General features: G+C 34.8%; 2 protein-coding genes across 7 annotated transcripts; both read right to left on the bottom strand.

Moving 5' to 3' along the window:
* Positions 1-5,046: 5,046 nt before the first annotated feature.
* LOC123213725 (zinc finger protein ZAT3-like) lies at positions 5,047-6,183 on the bottom strand. Its single transcript, XM_044633219.1, has one exon. The coding sequence runs from the start codon at positions 6,173-6,175 to the stop codon at positions 5,249-5,251; it is 927 nt and encodes a 308-aa protein (XP_044489154.1). The 5' UTR covers positions 6,176-6,183; the 3' UTR covers positions 5,047-5,248.
* Positions 6,184-7,212: 1,029 nt separating this feature from the next.
* LOC123213723 lies at positions 7,213-11,117 on the bottom strand. Of its 6 annotated transcripts, none has more exons than XM_044633217.1 (5): positions 10,964-11,073; positions 9,643-9,685; positions 8,071-8,784; positions 7,887-7,970; positions 7,213-7,560 (listed from the first exon to the last, which is right to left on the bottom strand). In XM_044633217.1, exons 3-5 carry the CDS (start codon positions 8,765-8,767, stop codon positions 7,451-7,453), a joined length of 891 nt encoding a protein of 296 aa, XP_044489152.1. In that variant the 5' UTR covers positions 8,768-8,784; positions 9,643-9,685; positions 10,964-11,073; the 3' UTR covers positions 7,213-7,450. The 6 variants fall into 6 exon arrangements, with proteins under 6 accessions (XP_044489152.1, XP_044489151.1, XP_044489150.1 ...); XM_044633216.1 differs by having other exon boundaries at positions 8,071-8,806; positions 10,964-11,070; XM_044633215.1 differs by lacking the exon at positions 9,643-9,685 and having other exon boundaries at positions 10,964-11,117.
* Positions 11,118-11,208: the final 91 nt, after the last annotated feature.

Here is an 11,208-nt window from a genome sequence, read left to right as displayed (position 1 = left end):
AAAAAATCCCCGTCCCCCCCCCCCCCCCACCCCCACCCCCACCCCCACCCCCGCGAAGGAAAATCCCCTCCCCGTCCCCGCGGGAAAAAATCCCCTCCCCATCCCCGCCCCGTCCCCGTGAGAAAAAATCTCCTCCCCATACCCGTAAATATAAATTTTAATTCCTTTATGTATTTCAATAAATAAAATAAATCATATTCTCCCAAAATATCACTTGCTACAAGAGCTACAAAATATTCATTGTTATTTTAGTTCAAATACAAAGTTTTCATAAAATCTAACAATATGCAATAATCAATCTCTTCATTAATAGCTCTTCATATATGTGATTTAGGGTAATTTTATAATAACATTAAATTTAACATTTTTCATTCACTTCAATTGATTTTATCAAGTTTATAATTTTTTTTTTTTTGTAAAACCTGGTGGATTGACTAACTAAATTTTAAAGTTGAAATAGAATTAATTTGGTGTATTTGCATTTTATGATAATGAGATTCTGAGATTTTTTTAATATATTAGATTAATAGTTCAGAAATTAGTAAAAGTTGATAATTGATAATTCAAAAATTAGTAAAATTAAAGTTATAGTTTTAATAAATTATAATGTAAAAATTTCTAGAACTTAACAGTTTAGAAATTATTATATTAATATATTAGATTTAGGGGGTGGAATGGGGTGGGGTGGGGTGGGGTGGGGTGGGGAGGGGATGGGGAGGGGTGGGGCGGGGAGGGGTGGGGCGGGGCGGGGACATATATATCCCCGTCCCAGACCCGTTCCCGATTACGGGAATTTTTTTCATCCCCATCCCCGCCCCTTTCCCTGTTTTTATTGGGGAATCCCCTCTCCGTTAGGGTCGGGGAGGGTCGGAGCCCCTAAAGTCGGGTTCAAATTGCCATCTCTACTATGGGTTAACTACTGTTAAAATTTTCAGTTAAAAACATGAGTAAAATCGTCATTTTATCCCTAAATCCTAAAACCTTAAAAATTTATATCATTTTTCTCCTTTATTTTAGAAAACTAACAATTTACCCTTTAATTAAACTTTGAAAAATTCACTTCCCCCACTTTTCTAGGTTTCATCTCAAATGGCTTAAAGAATTTGGTCAGTGATTGAGAAGAAGTAACGGTCTTCTCCGACAAAAGACGATCCTTCTGGATGACAAAGTATTATCCAAATCGAGAAGAAGCGACGAAAGATGATGAAGCATAGTCCTTCATCGTCTTGGGTGATCATTCTTCATTGTCCTTCATGGTCAGATCTAGAAGATAGGTGGAAAGAGAAACAGACCCTAGGGATGAAATTAAACTTTTCAAACTTTAAAAATGGGATGAAGTGTTAGTTTTTAAAATCAGGGGGAAAATGATATAAATTTAAATGTTTTAGGGTTTAGAGATAAAATGATAATTTTACTCTTACCTCTAACTAAAAATTTTAATAACAGTTTGCCAATGAGTGTGGATGTGATTTGAGATTAGGTAAAACTTGGGTCGGAAATAGTTCTTTGGCCATTATAATATAGTATATGGGATGCTATATTTTGTGGGGTGGTAATAGTCCGATTATGTCACAACTCAATTGCCTAGATAAATGAATAAACAAGGCTGTGGCTTACACGAGCCAATAGAATCAAGGAAAGATACCAAAAGATTATTTTATTGTCTATTCTAATTGAGAATCTACCACTTCAATGGTCATTGAATTTTATTTTAGTGCTGAGAAGGTGAAGTATGAGATGTGGGATCATGTTGAAGATACAATCTTTAACACTTTTAAACTAAAAAATTTGGAAGATTTGATTGTTAGATGATTCAGAAACCAGATGGCTGGATACATCTCCCATTCTCCGCAATACATTATTATTGCTTTCGTAGACAAAACTTTATATGAAATATTTTTTAATAAATATATAGTATTGTTTATGTCGTTTTCATTTGCAAATTATGTTCAAAATTGACGGTTAATTATTGAAAGAAAAAAACTTATAGCTCTCCTGATTTGCCAAAACATTCACGCCTGGAAATTTTCATTTATCATATAGAAGGAAGCTGAGTCACAGCCTTTTTTTCAACTAGGATAACATCAGCTGTTTGAATCAAAGGAAAATTCCCAGAAGATTCGTGATCCACAGAAGCTTTTAAAAGTAGAAAAAGAGGCAATATTTTTTGCTAGAAGAAACTATGTAGAAAAGCATTAATGTCCCTATCAAATGGGCAGGAGGGAAAGATTTAATGGGTGAAGAGGATTGTCAAAACCGGTCACTGATGTCATTATACAGCGCACGCGAGCAGACTTTTGAGTTGGTTAGTTATAGCTTCAATGGACGCTGTGTAATTCATCTGTTTCTGCCCTCACTATTTCAGCAGTTTCTCAAGTCTAGGAAAACAATAATTAAGTGTTGCAAAGAGAGAATCTTTACGAGTAAGAGACTTAATCTTGCTCTGGGGATCTTAAAGTCTTGGTTGGTGTAACAAAAAGTAGATTAATGGTGGATACTAGAGTCAATGGCTGCTAAATGAAACTTGAAGATGGTGAATTGAATATAAGAATTAAGAGTTTTATATTAGACATCCAAAATCATATTGATTACTGCTGGTTAATGTTACAAGATAAAATAATATGCATGTCAAGATCAGAAAGCCTCACACCTATATATCACGGAAACGAAAATGTGAAAACACGAAAACGTTGAAAGGTATGTTTTGAAAAATATAGAAAACGAAAACATAAAAAAACATAAAAATATGAAAAATATAGGATTTTTTTTTTTAAATACCAAACTTTATTAAAATAATACAACATGTATTTCCTTAAAAAATACAACTTTTTAACAACACTACTTAATCAATTTAGTCATCAACCAACCAAATAAATAATATATATTAAATCTAACAAAACCGATTTTTCAAGTGTTTGCCAACAATTGGAGAAGTCAGAGATGAAAAGAAGACCAATTTTAACACTTCAAAGAGAAGAGAAGCTTAAGATTTTAAGAGGAGAGAAGACGAATTCAAAGTTTGGGTTCAAAATTGCAATGGCGAGTAAAATATGAAATTGATTTTTAATCGATTGAAAAAAATTAAGGAATCCTGAAATGCATTTTGAAACTTTTTATATTTTCAAAATAGCCCTGAAACATTTTACACCAGTTCCTTGATATTTTTGGAAACAGAAATATTTCGGAACTGCTGATATGCACCCTCACAGAAGATTCCAAATGCCAGCTTAAAGTTTTACACTTCTTCTGTATGAAGACATACCTTCATTTCTAGTTCTTTTCTATTTCCTCTAAACAGACTGAACATGAAGAATCAACATTCACAGAGAGAGAAAAAAAAAACTATAATTCTGAATAATGTCTGTCATATCTTTCTTTTGATAATCTGAATCTTTGATTCTTGAAGGCCATTGGTGATTCACGTTTGCAAGCTTGTGCTGCAAACACTCAAGAAAAGAATTGAAAATTTATGCATGGCACAACTTCTGAATTCTGATTAATTCTAGCACTAATTGACAAAGTAACTAACTTGGCAAACCATATAATATTAATGGGAATTCTAAATCTTTTGATTTCCAATACATTGATGTTTTAAAAGGGGTGCAGGTTTTGGCATGAACATTGCAACCATGTAAACCCTCATTGATTGGTGACTTGAGTTCTCTAGCATGTTCAAGAGTGGTGGTTCAGTGTTTCATAAAGCTCAAGAGTGTTCATTGAAGTCTCAGGATTTATAAAATTGATTTCAAAGAAAACAAGGCTTAATGTGTCATCTCAGAACTGGTTTAAAAGAGCCATTGCATGGCATGAATATTGAATATGAGGCTGCTGAAACCTTAACTATATTTCGAGTTAAAATTGGGAGGTGAACGTAAGGGATGACATAATCTTCCTCAACCCATAGAAATAATCACAGGTTTTCTCGCATGCATCCCTGCAGAAAACGCGGCACCAACTGACGGCATTCTTATTTGTTGATCTGTTATAATTGTCGGCTAAATTTGAACTTGTTTATTATAAAGAATTGCACCCAAATCCAACTATGGTCCCCGGTTTGTGTTCAGTTATTCATTTCTGGTCCCTGTAGAGCTAGTATTATATTCTTGATGAAAATGCAAGCTACTTAACCTGATTAAAAAATGTTTCATTCGTCATACTGTGGTCCTCAAGTCTAATTGACAGACAGTTGCCTCAAACGATTCAAGTTTTCCGCATCCAAATATTGAGACTGTAAATTTGTTATCCTTGTACAATCCATGTATTTAAGTTGCCAAATTCCTGCAGAATTTATCAGTTGAGCCATACATATGATTTGTTTCATCAGAACTCAGAATCTGCAAAAAATGTTACTCTTAATCACAGGCACTGGAAATTTGTAGAGCATGTTGTATGAGAGCATAAAAACTTTGTTTTCAGTATGGATTTTTTAATGAAAAAATTACGTAAGAGATGACATCAAACGTCCCTTTCTCAGTGTGTTTCTCTTGCAGAAAATTCATAATCCAATCAATCTATTGAATATTATATAGGATAATGTGATTGAGGACATTGTCAGCTTAATCAGATTTTACTTTCTTTTTATAACAAAAGGTTGAGTTAAAGTATGTGGACATCATCACTCTTTGTGATCTGCAAAAATTCCTGATGCGATAATGGAACCTTAGATTATTAGATGATTATGCAAAAAATAATAAAACAACCCCACCTGCAACTTGAAGATTGTTTTTATATAGCTTGCTTAGCATGTTCTGCTATTGTTGAATCTGTATAATAATCCATGAAAGACTTTTTTTATTAAAAGCCTGCAAATCATATGTCGAAAACTAAAGATTCTCAACAGATCAGCAGCCACCAAGTTACACACAGAGTCGCCGCATACAACAAGACTACTAAACTAATAATAAAATTTCAGGACCACATACAGTTAGCTGGAAGTCAAAATCCTGAAAGTAAATACGAGTAGCTGCATATAAATGCCTTGTTACTTAAGATTCCTGAGTTAGAATTCTTCTGAAGCTAACAATAAGATATAATTTCTGAAATTAAGTTTGCGGTTTATTAAGTCATCACAAGTTACAGCTATGTTTTGGCCTCTCAATTATGGGGCCAGCAAGTAACAATGCTTTGATTGTAAGTCAAACATTTAATACATAGTTATACATGATGCATGGACATAATATCTTGTAGAGATGTACTAATATTGTTTATCTTGAGAGTCACATACCAATTAGCAAATGAATCAATCTCTTCAGAGGCCCAATCTCAAGTCTAGAGTGAGGCCTGAAGAATAAGAAGAGGAGGCAGAATCATCTTCAACTGGGGCAGGCAGATTGAGGTCCAAAAGATTATTGAGGCCTTGGTTTTGTGATGGATCATCACCTTTCTCCCAGTGGCACCTCTTGTGTCCACCCAGTGCCTGTCCACTTGAGAACACCCTCAAACAAATGCTACACTTGTGCCCCAAATACACCATCATCTTCTTGTGTTCATCCTCTGCAATCTGATCCTGATCAATCTCATATCCATCGCTTCTGGTTATAGCGAAACACCCCTTTACATTCTTATGGCTCGCCCTGTGTCCACCTAAAGCCTGGCGGGATCCAAACACTTTCTTGCAACTATTGCATTCGAACCTTGTGCAACTCAAACTTCCCATGGTGATATCACTGTCTTGGAAAAGATGCTCCCGTGGAGAACTAGAAGTGCCACATTGATAACCCTGGTCACCATTAGCCAACGTCAAAAGACATGCTGCAACTTCATGTTCAGCCACTGTCATTGTGCTATCACCGTCGTGTATGTCTTGAACAGGCGCAATTGGGCGGTGGAAGTTCGGTGGAGGGTTAATGCCACGCCACTGGCGCTCGGGGTGGCACCTCATGTGCCCAAAAAGTGCCTTCCAGGACCAAAACTTCTTCCCACACTCACTGCAAGGCCTGGTGATTTTTGGTGCACCAGGTTCAGGTTTCTTGGCATATTTTGGCTTGGAAACGCTTGCGGAACATGATGGACTAGAACTGGGATAAATCTTGATCGTCTTTGACCGTTTCTTTCGGGGATTTTGACTGTAATTTCCATCAGGACTAGCAGAAGAAGCAAAGTTTGTGATGATTTGGTGTGTTGGAGAAGATGAGAAGAGAAATTCAGGTTTGGAAACTGTGTTGTTGGTCATCATTGGGAGTGAAAGTTTGTGAAGATAAAAAGAGAAAAAAATGTAACAATTGGTGGGAGTGTTGCTTATGTAGTTTGAGCGGTTATTTGTTTCAGATGAGACACCAAAGGCTTTTGAAATGGGCAGTTTTTTTTTCTCCAGTTGTTGCATAGTGATAGTTATCCATAAGGATTTAGATCAGGTTCAGGGGTAATTTTACAGTGCGTACAAGGGCTTAATGGTAATTAACGTAGAAGATAATAGTGCAGCTATATGCATGCACCTAGTAATGTATTCATTACACAGGTAAGTGAAATTACTAAACAGGACAAATTACTTGATTAAACCAAAAGACATGTTGTTAAGAGGCATGTCTTTTGGTTAATTTACTGAGAAAAGGATCAGAAATGCTGAAACGTGGAGATTGTTATCCTGATTTCCTGAAGTTTAGGACGATAGGGTCTTTATTTGTTGCTTCATTTTGGGAAGGTAATGGGTAGCAAATGCGATTGAAAGATACCCACTACTTCCAAAAATGCAAAAATCCTGCTTTTCATTATTGCTAAAAGGTCACTCTGTAACCAACAGAAAATTGCTTTACATCTTTTGATTTTTGCGGCTGATTGAAACCTGTGACTTCACCTGGAAATCTTTTCATTATTCACTTTTGCTTTTTGGCAAGAGAATGCACAATTGAACCCAAATGATGATATTATTGGCTACATTCAGGGGCTCGGAGTTGAGGAACTTACAAATGAGAGCAAATAACAACATCAAGCTTCAGCTTACCTTTTTTATTATAAATGATAGCTGAGTTGTCTAACTTCCTGTAAATTTCCCTTTCTAAAATTTGGATAGGTACTAATACAAGTATATTATCCTTGAAAATAAAAAAGAAAGAAAGATAAAAGAACCGTGATCACAATTCTTTACCACATCCTGTTTAGTGAATGCTTGTTAAGAAAAAACCAAAATACTATCTGAATGAAGAGAATTTCAAGCGGATGCTGTGCAATAGAAAAACAAATACAACAGGCAAATTTTAGACCAAATGGCTAGAATTAGTAAAACTGAGCAATTGATCATTTTAGCACTATATGACAGTCAACAAAGTTGGAACTTAATAGTGTCAATAGCTTTTGACACTAGAGAGGAAACTTTAGAAGAAATCTCAGGTAGAATATTACACTGGATAAAGCCAACTTGAGAGAAGACAACCATCACATAAAATTCAGGGGTAACAAGAAACAGTACGTGCTTTCGTCCTTGAAAAAGTATGAAGAAAACACTGCCTCATCTTCATGGTCTTTTATTTGCTTGACTGAGGTCTGGATATGTCAAGGGTTCTCTCAGATTCTTGATAGATTTTCCTAACACATTCAACATTGCAACACGGTTGACTTCTTTGGCTGCAAAAAGCTAAAAAAAATAAGCAAAACTTATATTGCTTCTTGTTTCAGATTACTCAAAGGTAGCAGAGAATTATATGGGAATGGAAATGCGCAGTATGGTCACTAATAAAACCATGTCTCTAATCAAAGCAATCAGACAAAGATGTCAGTTGAGGAAAATGCACATTATTTTAGATCTCCAGTAAAAGTTATGCAAGAAGATTGACTCATACATACACAAACACCAATTTTCATCCACCAATTTCAAGTCTCGAGAGATTCTTGAAGCACAACATTCCAAATAAAAAAAATTGGGGGCTACAAAAACCAAATTTCCAGATTACCTTCCTCCAATGAAAGCTGAATTGATCTCTTTTCCAGTTCAATAGCGTGTCTGCTAAGTTCAACCGAGGAAAGTGACCAAAGCACTTGTGAAATCACACAAAGCAATTTGTAAATCAGTGTTATAAAACTTTATGACAGGCAAAATAGAGAAAAATAAGTTGGCTTTTGCAAAATACAACATACTCTGCACATATTCCTCTTGATCTGATTCATCTAATTTCTTCAACAGCATCTGTAATCGTTGATAACGTTCTTCCCAGAGCAGATTTTTCATTCCTCTTGGACCATCTGAGGGGGAAGCAGAACCAATGGGATGATAATTGGATTCCACTGGAGATTTCATAAGAGACCTCCCAAGTTCAGGAATTGATGGTTTTCCAGATGTGCTTGTGAAGGAAGTCATCGGTAAAGGTGAAAATGCTGGAAAACAAGAAACCTTTGGTTCCTTTATCTGGGATTGTCGATGAACGCAATCAGATTGACCAGCTTGCTTTGGGTGCATGCAATCAGCTCTAATGGTTGTGCTGTCAGACATGCCGATCTTGCCCAATTCTGTTTCAGATTTTCTACGAACATATACAAGATGTCCATTTGTAACATTGTTGCTCAATGATTGGTCTCTTAAGGGACTTAACGGGGAATCATGCAATGGTCTCTTGGTGCCAGAAACCTTAATGGCATCATTAACAGGTCCTCTATTCTTTGAATATAGAGAAGTTCCATTAGCATTTGGCACCACAATTCTGTTTTCATTCTGCAATTCTCTCAATGCTGTCTTCTTAGCAGCAACCTGCTGTTGCTTATCATGACTGGGCAAATTAGTTTCAGGACTACCCAGCCCATAGTCATTGAATTTAAAATCTACTGATTGTTGAACCATCTTAAGTAATTTGATTTCTGCTAAAGAAGTTCAGAGAATCTGTAGTTACATATGTAAGATTAAATCAATAGAGATCACAAACTTCTATATTAGGCTAGTGAAAATATCACATTTAAACTACCAGAAGCAATATCATAAAAAAATAAAAAGAAAAAAGAGAGCATCTCAATATTGTATTTGCAAACCTTTTGATCCAAATTGGGAAATAAAATTTCAACTGATATTGCTGCAATCATGTTTACTATTATCACACAGTAATAAACTGGCAGAAGATATGATGATATGGATAATATTTCAAATCATGATATTTTTCCTTCACCATAAGCCAAAGAACACTATTACCTTCCCATCGCATTTGGCATTATACATGAGCACCAATGTGCACATCATCAAAAAGAAAGTGATAAAAGAGTTGCAGACCAGTTTTCACGCAAGAAAAAGCATGACCATAATTCTGTTACATACATAGGACAAAATTAACATCATAAATAGTAACTTTTTAAATCATTGAAACTGACTTGGACCTTGGGAACCATATCAATGCAATTTGCAATAACAAATAAATAAATAAATATATATATTTATAATTATGTCTTGATGGTGCTCACAAGTTTTCCTTATACTTACTCGCCCCTTTTCATTTCTCATAGAAACAACTTTTAACTACCCTTCACTCAACAGACACAGATTACAATACCATGCATCACTCAGAACATGACAAAGTATATGTACAATATGTATGTGCTTTTATCTATTAAACATATATTCTTCCCTTATATCCAGTATTTGAATGCTATCAAAAGTACCATAGAAAAACTCATGAGACAGTAGGTACATAAAAGTTCAAGAAAAATATGCATAACGCCCTATTATACCATTCAAAGTTCAGGTAAATGAAGGCTTTGCTCCTATAATCACCTGTACAATTGTCAGAAAGAAGTGAACATGAAAACCAACATGCCAAATTTTCAAATAGAATAAGTGAACAATTCTTTATTATCTTTTACACAGAAAATCTATTTAGTTAAGTGATATAACAAGGCTAAATATTTTTTTAAACTCATCTTCGAGATGAAAACCATTTAAACCTCATTCATATCAAGCATATGGCTATTGTTCTGTAAGTTTATCTGTCAGGTAAAGCAACTACATTACAGATCAACATAAAAAGAAACAATTAAAACTGTACAGTGACATATATCCACAAACAAACAAGTGTCATTTAGAGTTTTTTCATCTACATATATCTTTGTCCTCTTAATGTACTGGAGAGATCTTCTACAATTTTTAGATTTAAATCATCAATTGTAGTGGTACAAACCATCAGCCTAATGATTTGCAGGGGACATTATTCAAAAGAGTACCAAAAAAACATCTTGGAATTTTTATTGCTTACACCCTATCCTGCATGAAACATTTCAACCATTCAGGTTACAGCCAACAACCTGGAACTAGTAAGATCCAATGAGTTACATGCTAGAATTCCTTCTACAGATCATTAAAGAAGATACCACATGTTACATTCGCAACAGTAGCTGCATATGAAAGCAAGTTTTAATCTTATTGTGGATTTATCAACTCAAAATTGCAACACATTTCGTCAACAAAAGTCCTAACAAATACAATAACATATCTTTAAACAAACATAATTAGTACATGTATTTGCCACAAGCCACAAGTACAAAAATTCCTTTTCTCCTCTTCACAGTACAATTCAAAGTTGAAATTAAAATGCAGCACAAAACAAACATCATTAACTCCTATTCACAACAAAGTTAAAACTGAAGTCATGTAAAACTAAAAAAATGATGATAACTGAGTACATGAGAAAAATAATTATGAAAACACGTATAATTCATAGTTGTTTAACCATTTAGTGGTCCTTCACTTGAATTCACAATAGAATAGCCAAAACAATTAAATAATAAATAAACAACACCCAGAATCGACAACATCAATTTATCAAAATTTTGAGACATGGGTTATGTAAATTGCGTGAAACAAGCAAAACCCATCAAATGAAAGCGCAGAAATTAGATAACAATGAAAATTTAATTCACTAAAGATTTGCCGATGTATTGTAATTAAAATGTCCCAAAAAAAAAAGTAGAAGTGGTAATCACAGAAAGTAACGCCATAAGGAAGATATGTAGTGAAGAAGACATGGAATAATAGCAGAATGGGAAGCGGCATTACCTTCAGCTTAGCTGATTGAAACCGCTCATACCGAGAGGGAGAGGGAAAGCGAGAGGTTCGTTTCGAATGGAGGAAACATTCATTCAACCCTTCTTTCTTTTTTATGTTATTTTAGCTCCTCGGTAAAATTTAAAAACCCTTATTTGGTGCACCATTGGAGATGTTATTAAGATAAGATTTACTAATTTTTCTTCATTTTTTGGCCACCTTTTGTTTATTATCCTTTAATTATTATTTTTTTGGAA

The sequence above is a fragment of the Mangifera indica genome, chromosome 4, assembly GCF_011075055.1.
Source record: "Mangifera indica cultivar Alphonso chromosome 4, CATAS_Mindica_2.1, whole genome shotgun sequence".
Taxonomy (NCBI): Eukaryota; Viridiplantae; Streptophyta; class Magnoliopsida; order Sapindales; family Anacardiaceae; genus Mangifera; species Mangifera indica.
The sequence above is the reverse complement of the archived record's forward strand: the minus strand, read 5'-3'. Positions and strand labels throughout refer to the sequence as shown.

Bases quoted from the DNA above. Each gene is read 5' to 3' on its own strand.
- LOC123213725 (XM_044633219.1), bottom strand. From the start codon at position 6,175: ATGATGACCAACAACACAGTTTCCAAACCTGAATTTCTCTTCTCATCT.
- LOC123213723 (XM_044633212.1), bottom strand. The intron at 7,971-8,070 runs GTATGTTGTATT...TGATTTCACAAG, and splicing joins TCAAGAGGAATATGTGCAGA to TGCTTTGGTCACTTTCCTCG. The intron at 7,561-7,886 runs GTAATCTGGAAA...AGCTTTTTGCAG, and splicing joins TCAGCTTTCATTGGAGGAAG to CCAAAGAAGTCAACCGTGTT.